A 17,468-nucleotide genomic window follows, 5' to 3' on the forward strand; every position below is an offset into this window, starting at 1 on the left:
TATTACAGCATCAATAACCAGGATTCCAATCCAGCACTGTCTGTAAGGAGTTTGTGCATTCTCCCCGTGTCCGTGTGGGTTTCCTCCAGGTTCTCCGGTTTCCTCTAAAAACATACGAGGTCAAAAGGTTCATTAGTCACATGGGTGTATTTGGGTGGTGTGGGCTCATGGGCCACGATGTATCTCCAATTTTTTTAAAAAAATCTTTGAACTGGATTTAAAAAATTGCTGAAATTGCAGTTAAAGAAAACAGGTATTTCATCCACTGTATATATATATATATATATATATAAATATATATATTAATGATCCGACTTCACATCTACCTGAAATCACAAGCCATCTCTTTCCTTGGGTCTTTTGATAATTTTTTTCCTCAAGTACTTAGTAATTCCTAAATCCAAAAAGTGGTGAATGTCAACTGGTCTTAGAAGATAAGCAGCTTAATTGAAAGATGCCTTTTTCTGGCCTTCCAAAGCATGTTGCAGTCCACAGCCAAATGTCTTAGACTGCACACTCCAAGAACCAAGGCCACTGAAGTGTAATGCCTCAACTGCACAAGTTCTGTGGGAAAGGCCACAGTTTAAGGCCATCTTTCCATTAATCAGGATGGGTTGGAAATTTTGGAAAGCAACCCTCAGTCTGTTGATAGGAAGTGCATCATGTGCCCTGATACAAACAATTTTAACACTTTCCAGCCATGAACCCGTGCCACCCAATTACGCTGACTTGACCTACAAACACGGTACATTTTTGAACGTTGGAAGGAAACCAGAGCACCCGGAGGAAACCCATGCAGACATGGAGAAAACATACAAACTCCTTATGGACAGCACCGGATTCCAATCCAAGTCCCTGGCGCTGGAACAGCAGTGCACTATCCGCTACAATTACTGTGTACCCTAACTGAACTGATAGAAAGGAACAGCATTTCCTACTATGAACAACATTTATTTTCAAATTTGATAAATAAAGTACATTTTTGGAAAAAAATACACACGTCTCCCTTAAATCTTATAACCTTTTAAGTTGTATTTCTGCAAAATTTCTGATTTCAGTATTTGTTTATGTCACCTATTACTGAATCATCTGAGTGCAAAAAACTTTCACTATCCTTTCAAGCCCTGAGCATTTCCATAAGGGGTTGTTTTTGCCTTGTCTATGTTAGTGATTGAAGTTCCAATTATATCCAATCATCTCAGGTGTCCTGCAAGGAAATCCACACAAGGTCAGAGTTGGTGGTTTCCTAATTGCAGGAAAATCTATGTTGCTTGATCTCTCTCCTTCTTATCGAGTCTCCATGAAGGTTCCTGTCCAACTATTTTTCCTGGTGCATGGTGCATGACCTGCTGAGGCCCTCCTGATCACTCATGACTCCAGCATATGCAGTTCTTCTGTATTCTTTGTGTTTTCACTTACTCATTCTGCTAATTTTGTTTGCTTTCCATGTAGAAATGGTTTTGTCCAAGAAACATGCTATTTTGTTAAGAAATGAAATCACTTGGAGTCAGCAAATATGAAATAATTTTTAAGGATTAGTATCACTTGTAGATTCTTGGGTAATTCACACATACACATTACATTCCTATATCTACACACACAATAGCATCAACTTTCACAACTAATGAACCACTCCAAAAACAAAGAAATCTACACCTCTGCTTATCCAACCTTTCGGTATTCTCTGGAAGAAAGTTAGACAACAGATTCCAGGAATTAGAGTCTAGTTAAAGTTGTTCACCACAGTGTGGTGATACAACCATTACATTGGCCACACTCCTACCAGCCTACCGCAGGGGGCAACCTGGGAGGCTGGCCCCACCTGCCAGCTGACAGCTGTCAATCACTCGAGCCAGCCCCTTCAGGGGATAGTCACACACATGGAGGCAGGAAAGATACTAAGACTGGTGTAGTTTAAGCCTGTTGTACAGCCTGTGGACTTTGCATCAGAATCATTTGCATAGCAGCGCTCACAATTTAATTAGCTTAAAATTAAAAGGTATGTGGAGAAGTTCCTCACCATTGAGAGGCTGAATATCAGCCCTCAACACCTGAACATTCCAGCATACTTCGAGATCTGGAAGTATGTGATCGAGGAGATCATCCACACACAGGCTGAAGTCATCAACACTAACCAGAAGAGACTCATGGTACTTCGCATGAAAGTTGGGCCTGTGCACTTTCCGAAACTGCACTGATTTTGAACCAGCAATGGTCATCCTGGAAGGCATGTACCAGACCCCGACGAATGAACCCTACGCCCGGTACCTGCTCAGCATCAGGGTATAGCAGCCAGGTGAGACGGAAGATGCTTAACTGGGGGCACTGCGAGAACTACCATGCCCATGCACAATCGAAGCTGGAATGACTTCTGGGGAGATGGACTGAAAGCCTGTGTGCAAGGGTTGTGGTCAAGGGCAACTCGACAGACTGTTGGAGAAGAATAATGCCTCCCTTACCAGGATCATGGAGGTGATCCGCTCCCTAGAAGATGCAGCTCACCACATAGAGAACTTTGATGCTCGCCTCCCCCAACCTCTGGCCTGGCTGATGCCAACAACAGCAGTTGCTGAGGGACCCCACATGGAAGAGACAATCGCCTCAGCAGTCCGCCAGGTCCTGTAAGTACTGCAGGTTGGACAGGCACTCCCAAAAGAACTGCCCTGTGGGAAGAAAGGCCACTTTGCTAAAGTGTACCTCTCCAAAACCCACTGGGAGTGCTGCAGCCCCCCACAACCATCCGGGAGCCCCCTCGGACTCTCTGGACCCCTTCACGTGCGGATGCTGGGCAGCACCATTACTCCACCCACCACTTCTGCCTGCATCAATGATGTCACTTCTGGCTCGGCCATTCAACCATGCTACTGCCATATTCTCACCATGGGTGCTGCCATCTTTCATCGTTCAACGTTCTCCAGCACCAGTGACGCTGGACGACTATGTCATTTCTGACATCACGCAGTCGAGTTGCCCAACCACGCCAACACCACATACATCTCCTGGGTGGTGCCATCATAGGCCAGCCAACCCCCAACCATCCTGATTCGCTGACCGGATGACATGGGCAACATGCGTGCATGCGTGCGCTCACCACACCCCAAACTCCAAAAGGCACCCACTGGCCACTATTCGCCATGACTATCAGGGAGCAGCAACTCGGACCCCAAGGCAGTCCTAGCGTCCACACATTCCCCATGGACTCAGGCGCTCGATGATGGACATCGCTGTCATCGGGAAGGTAATAAAATGCCTGTTTGATAGCTGCAATACTGAGAGCTTTATGCACCCAAATGTGGTCCATACACCGAAACTCAAAGTGAACCCAGGGAACTTTGCTATGGCTTTCACATCCCAGGACCATTCCATCACGACACTAGGGTGCTGCTCAGTGAACTTGACAGTGTTCACTGTGAACTTGACACAGTGAACTTGACAGGGGGGGAATCATATCAAGGGTTTAGGCTCTTGGTCATGCCTAAGCTCTGTGCCCCAGTTATCCTGGGACTAGACTACCAATGTCACCTCCACAGTCTCACTCACTCACCATCAACAGCACAAAGCCCAGTGACCGCCCCCAGTTCACCTGCGGGCTCTCCACCCTATGGGTGCCCCCTCCATCCCTCTTCAACTACCTAATGCCAGACTGTAAGCCCATAGCTGCTGAGAGCAGGTGCTACTGTGCAGCCAACAGGACCTTTATCTCATGAGGTGAGACTGCTTCTGGTGGAAGGAGTTATAGAGCCCAGCACCAGCCCCTGGAGAGCCCAGTTTCTTGTCATTAAAGGGGGCAGCAAACCAAGGATGGTAATCAATTATAGCCAGACGATCAACCAGTACACTCAGCTGGACACCTACCCTCTTCCCCACATCACCGACATGGTCAATGACATAGCGCAGTTCAGGGTTTTCTCCATCATTGATCTGAAGTCAGCCTACCATCAGCTCCCCATCTATGCCCCAGGAAAAACCTTATACCACACTTGAGGCAGTCGGGCACCTCCACCAGTTCCACCGGGTTCCATTTGGGGTCATAAATTGAGTCTCCGTGTTTCAGCGGGAGATGGACCGCATGGTAGACTGGCACAATTTAAGAGCGTCCTTCCCGTACCTGGACAATGTTACTATCTGCAGCCACGTCCAGCAGGATCACAATGCCAAACTGGAGAGATTTCTCCAGATGGCCGATGAGCTGAATCTCACTTACAACATGGAGAAGTGTGTGTTCAGCACCACCCGCCTTTCCATGCTGGGGTGCATCATGGAACGTGGTGTCATTGATCCCGACCCCAAATGCATGCGTCCCCTAATGAACTGCCCCGTCCCCAGACACTTAAGGCCCTCCGCAGGTGCCTAGGGCTCTTCTATTGCTCCTCCCAGTGGGTCTCCTGCTTCTCGGACAAGGCCTGCCCACTGGCCCAAGCCACCACTTTTCCCCTCCCCGCCAAGGTGCAAACAGCCTTTGCCCACATCAGACAGGACATTGCCGATACCACGATGCATGCCGTGGACAAGACCACCCCATTCCAGGGGGAGTGCGATGCCTCTGATGTTGCCCTCGCTGCCACCTTCAATCAAGGGGGCTGACCCATGGCCTTTTTCTCCAGGACCCGCCATGGTTCAGAGCTCAAACACTCCACCATCAAAAAGGAGGCCAAGGTGATTGTGGAAGCAATCCACCACTGGCACCACTACCTGGCAGGCAGAAGGTTCACCCTCCTCACCAACCAGCATGCAGTGGCATTCATGTGCAGCACCACCCACAGAGGCAAGATCAAGAATGACAAGATCTTGCGCTAGAGAGTCAAGCTGGTCACGTTCAGCTATGACATCCAGTATAGGCAGGGGAAGCTCAATGACTCGCCTGATGCCCTGTCTCACACCTGCGCCAGTGCACAGTCAGAACAGCTCCAGACGCTGCATGACACCCTTTGCCACCCGGATGTCACGTGCTTGTACCACTTCATTAAGTCCTGGAACCTCCCCTTCACCGTCCAAGAAGTCCGAAACTCGACTGAGTTCTGCAGGGTCTGTGCAGAGTGCAAACCGCGCTTTTTCCAACTACCACAGGCCCATGTAGTGAAGGCCACTCGGCCCTTCGAGCGACTCAGCATCGACTTCAAGGAACCACTGCCTTCCATGATAAGAACGTCTTTCTCCTCTTGGTTATAGATGAATACTCCAGTTTTACCTTTGCCATCCCTTGCCCTGACACCTCCACTGCCTCCGTTATCAAGGCACTGGCACAGATCTTCACCATGTTCAGATACCCGGCATTCATCCTCAGCGACTGGAGGTCCAGTTTCATGAGTGAGGACCTGCACCAGTACCTAATGGTGCGAGGGATCACAGTGAGTCGCATGACTAGCTACAACCCCAAGGGCAACAGGCAGATGGATCGTGAAAATGGGGTAATCTGGAAGGCAGTCCTCCTGGCCCTGAGGTCGAAAGGCTGGTCCATCAACTATTGGGAAGAGCCCTCTCCAAGGTACTCCATGCTGTACGGTCACTCTTGTGCACAGTGACCAATCAGACCCCTCACGAATGCTTTTTCCCCTTTCCTAGGAAATAGTCAACTGGTGTCTCCCTGTCAGCGTGGCTGATGTCTCCAGGACCAGTACTCCTCCATAAACGCATGAGGACCCATAAATCTGACCCTCTGGTTGAGCAGGTGCATCTCTTCCATTCAAACCAAAATTATGTGAGGACCCCGTGTCGACCAGTGACCTGGCACTAGCAGAGGCCCAGCCCTCTCACCCCAGGCACCCCTGGCCCATCCAGGATCCCTCGGGAACTGACACACTCTCTCCACCTCTGCAGAGGGCCTCATTCCCCATGGACCCACCCCACATCTACACCCCCTCTCTGCCAGACACCATCCTGTCCACACCACCAGCAGCCCTTGCCACCCCAGACCCAGCCAACCCTCGGGCAGCCAAGTTTATTGAGACCACTAACCAGGAGCCTATCCTGCGATGGTCCCAGAAGCACAGACTGCCTGAACTTGTAGATACTACCTGGTGCCAAGGACACTGGCCTCCCACCCTGAGGACTCATTTTAAGAAGGGGGTGAATGCTGTGATACAACTGCTTCACTGGCCACACACCTACCAGCCTACTACAGGGGGAAACCACTGTACCTGGAGGTAGGCAACCTGGGAGGCTGGCCCCACCTGCCAGCTGTCAGTCGCCGGCCCGTATAAAGACTCAAGCCGGCCCCTTTGAGGACAGCCACACACATGAAGCCAGCAAAGATATAAAGACTGGTGTACGTTTAAGCTAATTAAAGCCTGTTGTACAGCCTGTGGACCTTGTGTCAGAATCATTCACACAGCAGCACTCACAACCACCCAATCCAGATGAAGTGTATAGGCTGAGTAAATGCAAACAGACTTTTTCCACTGAGGTGAGGTTAGATAAAAATAGATAATAGATTAAAGGTGAAAAGGGAAAAGTTTAAAGGGAATATTAAGGGGGAATTTCTTCATGCAGAGAGTGTTTTCATGAATGCAGGCTCAATGTTGACATTAAAGAAAAACTTGGACAGGTACATGGATGGGAGGTATGGAGGGACATCAAATAGGTGCCGGTCAGAGGGATGAAGCTGAATAATAGTTCACAACAAACTAGGAGGGCTGAAGGGTCTGTTTCAGTGATGTTGTTCTATGGTTCCATAAATAACTAGGCAAGGGTATAAAAGAATTATGAAAGACTTCTGGGTTTAACAGCAGAAAGACATTTGCTGGTGGTCAGCCTGGCCTACATCATATACAAATAATGAAATAACCAAATTGCCTAACCATTACAATATCTACTTATTTCCTAATTTATGTTCGATAGCCATCCGTGGCATCCCCTGAATTGACACGGTTACAACAGGAAGGGCACATCAAGTCTGTTCTAAAACTAAAAACAAAAAGTACTGGAATTACTCAGTAGATTGGGCCACATTTGTGGGAAGAGAAACAGAGTTGTTATTTCTTGCATTTTTTTTAGATTTCCAAAATGATCAGCTTTTGTTTATTTCCCTGCCTATGTTAATAGAGTTCTCTGAACACTGTTTCCCTTCCCCTTCCTTGCAGCTTTTGTTCTTTTTTTTAAAAGCATCTTATTGCCTGTCATTTCAGAGATGTACTTTCACTTTAGTTTACAGCCTTCTCTTTCTTACTTTGCAAACAACATATTATCATCTTATCAGCCATTTCTCATGACTTAAACTCTCTGCTCAGTTCTCCTGTTTATTCTAATGAAATGGAGCTTTACTTGTTTTCCTGATGTAGGGTAAAGTGATGAAATATACAGCTAAGTATTTGCTCAAAAACCAGCAACAAAATAATTTAAACTATTAATATAAACAACTGAAAGGCATGGCCACAAGAAAATGGGGATAAGAAATGGAGGGAGAAGGTCATTCAGATGAATATATCCATGAGAGCTTCCACAAAATATCATGAAACTAACACAAAAGATAGATTTCTACTCCAAACGTCGCAAAATTCGATAAAAACTGTTTGGCGTCACAAGGATTAAAACTCCTTACCAACACAGGCTCCTGCAATGTCCTGAAAACCAGGCATACATGAACAGGTTAACTTCCCTGTCTTTCCTTCAGAACACTGGGTGTTGTTTCCACATTGAAGGGTCTTGCAAGCAGGCATCTCTGAGAAGAATCAACAGACAGTTATTGTCAATCTTTTTTTAAATTTTTTTATTTTTCACACTATGAATCATATTAACCAAAATACACACAGACATTTCCCTCTTGGATATACACAGTGTCATTTTCTTCCCTTTTCCCCCCTCCCTTCCCTCCCTCCTTCCCACCCCCCCTCCCTACCCACTAAACGTTCAACATATACAATACAATAAACCCATTAAACAATGTCATCACACAATGAAAATAAACAAGAAAATTGTGTCATCTACTTTTACACACTGGATCAATTCATTTCATCTTCTCATTCTGTCACTTTATGGAGTGGAGGTCCGCGGTAGGCCCTCTCTGTTGTGTTCCATGTACGGTTCCCAAATTTGTTCGAATACTGTGACGTTATTTCTTAAATTATATGTTATTTTTTCCAATGGAATACATTTATTCATTCCTATGTACCATTGCTGTACTCTCAGGCTCTCTTCTGATTTCCAGGTTGACATTATACATTTTTTTGCTTCAGCTAAGGCTATCATAATAAATCTTTTTTGTGCTTCATCCAAATTGAGGCCTAGTTCTTTACTTCTTATATTACTTAGAAGAAAGATCTCTAGATTTTTTGGTATGTTGCTAGCTATTGTCAATCTTTGAACATGAAAATACCTCCCACAAGAGGAGGCAAACATCGAAGAGAACCTCTTTCAAATTAGGTCATTGTTATACTTTGAACAGAATAATCATTGTTCATGAAAATATTTGGAGTCTTGGTTTTTTTTAAAAATATCATAAAAGATGAAGACACCTCCTTATAAGGATAAAGAAACCTGGATTTGTTTTAATTCTATTATACTACATACAAATCATTGGATCTCCTGTAGCAGGACTTTGCTTGTTTGTTTATATTTGTCTATAATCTCTGTGCTGAAGGGTGTTGGCAAAGGGGCTCTTGAGAGCTGAGGATTTCCTTGACCAGGCAAAGCAAGGCCACATGCAGGTTAAAGTGCATGCTCCACGTTTTCTTCAAAGTCTTTCCATTTCCTGTAAGAAAGACATCAAAATAATTGGATATGTTTCTACTTTCCATATCTGATTCCAATTTAACAAATTGGAATTTTGTCTTTTACTTGGAATGTTCCTTAAGAGGAGGAAGAGACTTTCAACTCAGAGATTTGCATACAATTAAAGCCAACAAAAAGAAGTGAATGTGCCAGTCAAAGTGCAGTGTGGAACACAATCTTTTTCCTGACATCTTCATTAAGAATCTTAAGCACCAAAGAGTGCCCAAGTATTTGAATACCATTAATACCTGCCAGTTGGCTTAGAATAGCAGGACTAACAGCTGCTATCCTACAATGCTCAAAAATATTACTGATTGTCACTACTTGAAATCTAAACAGGGGAAACAATATGCTGAATTTAACTGACACTCCAAGAAACCTTGCAGTTTTTTTTAAATAAAACATACATAGTTTAAAAGAACTAAACCAGTGTAAAAAGTGGAAATTTGGAGTGGGTGCTAATAGAACCTCTCTCACAATAGATTCAATTCATTTAATAAAATTACACTTCAACAAGTTTAGCAAACAGACTGTGTAACCAAAACTAGTAAGGCAAGACCAAACTGGATTTGTTTAAAAAAAAGACAGGCAGCTGATAATGCTTGTGAACTTATTAATTTAATTCATCCAGCACAAATAAATAAAACACCAATGGTAGCTGTTACATTAGATGCAGAGAAAGCCTTCGACAGGGTCGAGTGGAATTATTTGTTTAAAGTGTTACAGAAATTTAAACTACCGGAAAAATATTCTGGATTAAAAATATTTTTAAAAATATACTGGATTACAGCATTATATAATGGACTTAGCAAAGGTAGTAATAAATGGATATGTATCAGATCACTTGAAATTAAGCAGGTCAACAAGACAGGGATGCCCATTATCCCCATCACTGTTCGTTTTGGTTATTAAACCACTAGCGGAGTTGATAAGGAAGGAAACTATGATAAAAGGAATAAAAATTAAAGAGAAAGAATATAAAATCAGCCTATTTGCAGATGACATCATATATATTTAACAGAACCAGATAAGTCAATAAAAAAACTATATACGAAACTGAAGAATATGGAGAAATATCAGGGTACAAGATAAATACCAATAAAAGCAAAGTGATGCCAATGAACAAAGTTGATTATTCAGAATTTTAAAAAGAAACCCTTTTTAAATGGCAATCACAGGCAATACATTACCTTGGTATCAGAATAGAAAACAATCTAAAACATTTATACAAATTAAACTATGAACCATTAATTAAAAATATACAGGAAGATTTAGAGAATTGCAAAGAACTACCGTAAACTTTAATAGGAAGAGTAAACTGTATTAAGATTAATGTGTTCCCATGCGTGCAATATCTATTCCAAACTTTACAAATTTTCCTGACAAAAAATTTTTTGCTAAACTGAAGAAAATAGTAAGGAAATTTTTATGGAAAGGTAAGAAATCAAGAATAACGCTAGAAAAATTAACATTGAGTTACAAACAAGGAGGGTTACAGCTACCAAACTTCAAAAATTAATACAGGGCAGCACAGTTAAGGTACTTATCAGACTTTTATCAGAGAGGAGAAAAACCAAACTGGACTAAGATAGAATTAGACAAATTGGGAGAAAATATCCCAGAACATATACTTTATAAATGGGATGAAAAATTGGTGCAATACAACAATTCATCAGTACTACATCACATACTTAAATTATGGAAAAGAATACACCTGGAAGAAAAAAAGATAAATTATCAAATACCAAAAATGATATTAACACAAAACCCATGAATCCCCTTTACAATAGATAATTTATTTTTCAAGGAATGGGATAGAAAAGGAATCAAGAAAATAGAAGATTGCTTTTTGGGAACTAATTTATTAACATTTGAGCAATTAAAAGTTAACTATGGAATAACACAAGGTGCAATGTTTACATATTATCAATTGAAAACTTATTCAAAAAATAAACTGGGAAATAGCTTGAGATTACCAGAAAGTAGCAACTATGAATATTTAATCACAGACACAATGATAAATTTAAAAAATTATTACTAACATGTACATCAAATTGCAATATAAGGAAGAAGATGAAACAAAGTATAAACCAAAACAAAGTTGGGAAAAAGATTTAAACACAGAGATAAAGAACAAAACATGGGAGGAGTTATATATAGGAACAATGCGGAACACGATAAATACTAGATTACGTATGATACAATATAACTGGTTACATAGATTATATGTTACTCCTCAGAAATTAAAAGAGTGGGACCCAACAGCATCAGATCGATGCTTTCATTGTAAATAAGAGACTGGAACAACATTACACGCAACTTGGACATCTTCAAAAGTGAAAACTTTCTGGGAAGGTCTAAACCTAATATTAAACAAAATCACAAAAAATAATATACCAAAAGATCAAAAAAATTCTGTTAAATAATAAGACAAAAATTTAGGACTAAAATTAGACAGAGCCCAAATAAGATTTATTATGAGAGCGCTAGCAGGAGCAAAAAAATGTATTATGTCAACCTGGAAAATGGAAACAACCCTTAAAATACAACAGTGGTAAACAGAAATGAACAAGAGTATTCCATTAGAAAAAAATTACATGCAATCTGAAAGACAAGTGTACATTATTCAAACAAATTTGGGAACCATACATAAAATATGTGGGAGAATGCCGACCACAAACCTTCATCTCTTAAAACAACATAATTGTGAGCACAATAAGATTTAAATATGCAAAAGTGGACGATACAATTATTTTCTTTTTGTTTTTTGTTATTTCTTTGTTTTATTGTTTATTGAATTTTGAAGGGGGTGGGGAAGGGGAGAGGGAAGAAAGGGAGGAAAATGTCACTTTTTATATTTTGATGATGATCATTTGTGGATGTTATTGATATGACTCAGTACAAGAAATAAAATTTCCCTGACAATGCCAGCATTTATTGTCAAATCCTAAAAGCCCTTGAGAAGGTGACGACAACCAAATTCATCTCTCTAGCTCATTACAAGTCTCATAACTTATTAACTACACTACATTGGAAAACAAAATTGATTGTGGGGCAAAATGGGCATGGTGCTGATTTCTGGCATCTCCCTGATAGATTAACATCGAGATGTGCAACAGAAGATGAGAGGAGGCACACATGCCTCCATCTCTGTGCATTAACCTCCTGACATGAAGAATAAATGCTTACCTTGATCACATTTTGGCCCAGTGTACCCAGAAACACAAAGGCAGCTTCCATTTCCAGTGATCCCATTGCTGCAGACTCCATGTACACATTTGCAACCTTTAGATGAATACAACCAACAACAATGTAGTGAAACATGGTGGTCATAGCTCTAAGTATTCATTTCCACTTGCACACTTGCAGTTCATTTAAGATGAGCTCTCCATAATTATGGTCCTAAGCAATTCCATTTTAAGTTTTAAATTTCACACAACCCTAGAAGCCAACTAAAACAATAGAGCATTCAAGCAAAAGAACCGAATCTTAGGTACAGGATAGATCTACTGCTATATTGCACAACTGGAGGTCAAATTCTGCACAATGGTTGATACTTATTGATTACTAAACCCAACACATTTGATCTTCAATCTATCTGCACTGTGCCTATTTACAGGCTCATGAGATTCAATCATTAGATTCAATTACCATAGTGAGAAAAGGATAAAGCAACTTGGGATCACACGGAATGGACCTTTAAGTAACACTCCCTACACACCAACTCCATGATAAATAGTTTGTAAACCATATGGGCCTTCATTCAAAAGCAACTTTAACATCACACAAGATCCTCCATGACTTTAGATTATCATGTCTGGCACAGGAGACCAACTTGAGGAGGTCCTGTTCAAGCAAAATGTTCACCATCATGTCCCTCAACCTTCAGTTCCGTCAAATTTGACTGCAGGCTGCAGGAGATGGGCTCATAGGAATTACGTATCAGAGCTGGGATTTGAGAGGCTGCTAAGGGCAAGAAGGACTCCCATAGGACTTCAGGTGCTGAAATATTCCTGATCGTATTGGAGGTTTCGATCTGTAGCTTGGGTTGCTGATGGATCGAACAGGGATCTGTGAACCTAAAGCACTGGAGGCTAATCCACAGACACTAAGTGACTCTGGAGGGACTCTCTTTAGTTTCTTTTTCTCTTAATATTCGGGGTGCCAGGCAGTACTAGTGGCTCCTCTTTGCGTGCCTTTGTGGCAGGCAAAAGTTGACCTATTTCATGTATTATTACATTTTGTGTATTAGAACATGTCAATAAAGGAATCTTAAATCTGTCAACTCCATTAAAATACCTGCTGTCCAAATCCCTATCCACTGATTAACATCAAATCACCTCCAACCAAGCTGCCACACAATTTCCTGGTTGATCTGAACGATGCTGTCTGGGAATGTCTGATGTTGGCATTGGATACAAAAACTTAGAAAACTGTTCAATTCCTCGAACCCAGGCAATCAACACCTTTTCTGCTCTTATTTTCTATGAAAATACATTGTAGCTCAAAATCACTAATGCCACATCACAAGTGGATGAAAAAGGAAATAACTTGCATTTTTTGGTGACTTTTATATCTAAGGACATCCCTTAGCAGTCCACGGCCAAAAATATACCTTTGCAATATCAAATGCTGCCAAATAACCTATGCTGTAGGGGGACAATTATTGGCCATGATACCCTCAGAATATTCCCTGAGAGCCACAGGATTATTTGCATCCTTATATAGAGAGCCTTGGTTTCTTGCTTTGTCTGAAAGTGAGCATCTTTGGAAGTACAGTATTCCACAGAGAATGAACTTCCAGTCCTGCAGGGCAGAGCATTCCAAAGATCCACCTCGCTTGGTAAACAGGTTTCACCGCAGTCCCAAATGGCCTTCCTCTTATTCTAACACTGTGATGCCATGGAGAAACATCTGTGCTGCATTCAGCCTGTTGAGCCCTGTAACAATTTTATAAGTTTTGGTGAGATCACCTCCTTTTTCTAAACACCAGAGACTACGAGGCTGGCCTATTCAAATGTCTCTTCAGACAACACACCAGACCTATGTGCCAAGTTTATGCCAAGGGAAAACTCTATAGGCCAGGAGCTTTAAAAAAAAAACCCATCACTACTCCTCTACATCTTGATTATATCAGCAATGAATTTGCTAACATCCACACATCTACTGAAGGATAGTAATGTACATTGCCGTTGTAGTGTTTGCACCAAATCAAGTCCTGCATTGAGATTGTGAAACTTTTTAAGAAGATATATGCTTCAAAGTTTAAAGCTCAAATTTATTGTGACATGACATCACATACAAACCTGAGATTCTTTTTCCGGCAGGCCAGGCAGAATTTATAATTACCAATAAATGTAAACTACTCAAGAAGAAGGAAATGTAATCAAAAGAAAGAAATGTAAACAAATTGAAATATTCAGTAAGAAATAATGAGCAAGAGAACAGAGCATGTCCTGGGTCATGTGGATCTTTGATGGTAGCTGCTGTTCTCTGACAACAGGATTCCATGTGGACATTCTCAGTTGTGGGGAGAGTTTTGCCAGTGATGTACTAGGCTATGTCCATTACCTTTTGCAGGGCTTTCTGCTCAGAGGTATTGGTGCCCCCATACCAGGCCATGATGCAGCTGGTCAGCACACTTTCCACTACACATCTTGTAGCATAGATAGAAGCTCACATTCGACTGAAGGGAAAACTAATGCTTTTCTTAGCTTACAACACTGGTAGGGTTCATGTAGAGGCTTCAGAGGAGTTCAAAGTTTAGGCGGGAACCAGGGTTATATACGGGCCACCGGGGAAGAGCCAGGAGGCGGGACCAGTCGTTAGTACTGCACACTTCTAGTGAATCCCAGTTCACTACACATCTGCAGAAATTTGCAAAGCTTTCCAATGACATACCAAACCTCTGCAAACTCCTGAGGAAGCATAGGGGCTGACTTTTTTTTCCCTCTACGATGGGACCAGGAAAGGGATACTGACTTCCACAAATTTAAATTTGCCCACTCTCTCCACCTGATTCCCCAATCATCATTGGACCATACACCTTGGATTTTTCCTTTCTGAAGTGTACAATCAACTCCTTGGTCTTGGTGACATTGAATGAGAGGTTGTTATTAGTATATTGTTCAGCCAAGTTTACAATCTCACTCCTGTATGCTGACTCATCACCCCTTTTTATACAGCCTACTACTGTATTATTATCAGCAAATTTGTATATGGCGCTGTTGTTGCACCAAGCCATACAGTCAGTGTGTAGAGTGAGGAGAGTAGGGGGCCAAGTACACGGTCCTGTAGTGCTCCAGTATTGATGGTGATTGTGGAGGAGATATTCTTGCCAACCACACTGATTGGGGTCTGGAGGTGTGGAAATCCAGGATCCAATTACACAGTTGGGTATTGAGGCCAGGTCTTGGAGTTTGCTGAAGAGTTTTGAGGGGTTCATGGTGTTGAATGCCAAATTGTAGTCAGTAAAGGGCATCCTGATGAATGCACCAATTATGGCATGTTCCTATCAAGAAAGAAGTGCAGGTTGAAACTCTCCAGTCTGGCATTCTGTGGTCTGGCTGGTTTTGAATTGAAGTCCACATCTACACTAAATAACTTGTTCTAACTGAGATCTGGCAAAGATCAAAATGTAACTAAGAATTGTACAAATCTTCAGCTGATTAACTTATTAGTGAAGCTTTAGCGATTTCAGGCAATGTTTTGAACTAGTGGAAATTTCGGGTTGTGGACAGTTCTTGGAGTCCTTACTTATCTATACTTATAAAAGATATCCTGCTCAGAGGATTTGGGCAATTTCTGTGAAGTTGAAAAGGTAGTCGTTTGTCACCTTTCCAAAGGTTGAATTTCAACCAGTAACAAAATCCAGCCTACATGCATCCTTTACTTCCTATGGATTCTGTGTGACATACTGAGTTTCTCCAGCAGGTTGTGTACTGCACACGACCCTAGCATCTTGCAGACTTTCATGTTTAACTCCTATCGAGACCAGCATGCATTCATCGCAGCTGCCAACATCTGACTGTACAGCAGGCAAAGACAGGTGTTCATCTTTCATGGCAATCAAGAAGCAGCAGCATAGACCAAAAGTCCCATGGAGGAGAGAAAAGTTGCAGGGGTGATCTCCAAGATGTTCTCAAAAGGCATACTAAAGCACTCTCAATTCAGTTGGTTACCAGGAAATAGATCATGTGGGCCAGTCAGTGTTGTAGCAGTAGGGTAGCAGAGGGAGTGCCTGAGACACCATAAATGGAGTTTAATTCGTAAAAGTATGAAATGTTGGCAGGTCAAATCAGGGCAGGATTTCCACAGTTAATGGCAGAGCCCTAGGAGGTGTCGCAGAAGGTTCTCTGGAAATGATGACAGGTAATCTGTGTGGTGAATGCAGCATTCGGCATGTTTGCCTTCATTCCACAGGCAATGAATACAGGAGCAGGGATGTCATGTCACAACTGTACAAGTCATTAGCTTGGCCACATTTGGAATACCATGTGTAGTATTGGTCACTGAGCAAAAGGAAGATAGTGCAGACATTTAGCACCAGTTTTCCAGGGCAACAATAGCAAATAACAGAGGATATCTTAAGGAAGTTTAGGGCAGATGCAAGGACTTTTTTTTAATTTATACAGATTGTTAGGTGCCTGGAATGCTTTGCTGGGGTGGTGGTGGTGGAGGCTGGTACAAGAACATTCAAACATTTCTTGTAACCAAATAGAGGACTATGGGTGTGAGGTAGGGAAGGATCAGTTTGTTCTGGAGTAGGTTTACATAGTCAGCACAACATTGTGGACCAAAGGGCCTGTACCATGCTGTAATGTTCCTATGTTCGATTGCCATAAACTTTAATCATTACAAAGGAATACCCTACTCGTAGTGAAGCTTTGACAAACATCACGGCATGTGCAGGATTATGAGGAGAAACCTACCATCTCAACAACTGAAACTGGAGCAGGAACAAGGATGGCTATCATGATGGCAATGGGAACTGCCACCTCATGGCATCAGCTCTGTAACTGGTTCTGGGAATGAATAAGCTCAAAGGTACAGGAAACGGAAGCTGAAGGGTATGAGCCCCTGGAGTCTGCTCTGTTATTCAACAAGATTGTGGCTGATCTTTACCCTCCATGCTGTTTTCTTGCCCTATCCCTTGATCCTTTAAATAAGCTGACATTCATCCGTCATTCTTTTGAATGGCTCTACACCTCTCTGGGACTAAGAATTCCAAAGATCCACAATTTTCTGCGAGAATAAATTTCTTCTCATCTCAATCTTAACTGACCTTATTTTAAATCATGACGACCCTCCCTCAATCCCAAGTCCAGAATTCATAGCCAAGGGGAACATTTTCCCCACATCTATTCTAGTATGCCTTCAAAGAATTTGGCGTGTGTGACATCCCAAGGAGCCTGTCCATCCAAGTTGCCCAGTGGACCCGGAGGTCTTGATCTGGATGCCTTTATGATGAGATAGATGCACAGTCAAATGACATTGTGGCAGATCTCTCTGACCAAATGCAAGATGACAAGATCAGAGAGGTTGTCTCATTGGAGGTTATGTGGAGCCAGGAGTCAGCAGTGCAAATCCAGATGAAGAGCAATCGACATCTTCCTCCTTTGATGGACTCTCACCCCAATCACTGGCGCCTGACAACAACCTGTTCCTCAGAAATAGCAACAGCAGTCTAGTTACCTCTGAGCAGTAAAATGCCATGTGAGCAGATGGCTGCTCTTAATGGACATGGAGACATTTCCCCATAT

The 17,468-nt window shown here is 42.3% G+C and overlaps 1 protein-coding gene across 1 annotated transcript in view; it reads right to left on the reverse strand.

Moving 5' to 3' along the window:
- Positions 1-17,468, reverse strand: part of stab1 (stabilin 1) — a 240,380-nt gene that overhangs the window by 186,800 nt on the left and 36,112 nt on the right. The window contains exons 6-7 of the mRNA XM_069937203.1: positions 11,896-11,991; positions 7,538-7,657 (exon numbers count right to left, since the gene is read on the reverse strand). Coding sequence (XP_069793304.1) covers positions 7,538-7,657; positions 11,896-11,991 — 216 coding nt within the window. The remainder of the gene's footprint in view (positions 1-7,537; positions 7,658-11,895; positions 11,992-17,468) is intronic.

Source organism: Narcine bancroftii, chromosome 5 (genome assembly GCF_036971445.1).
Source record: "Narcine bancroftii isolate sNarBan1 chromosome 5, sNarBan1.hap1, whole genome shotgun sequence".
Taxonomy (NCBI): Eukaryota; Metazoa; Chordata; class Chondrichthyes; order Torpediniformes; family Narcinidae; genus Narcine; species Narcine bancroftii.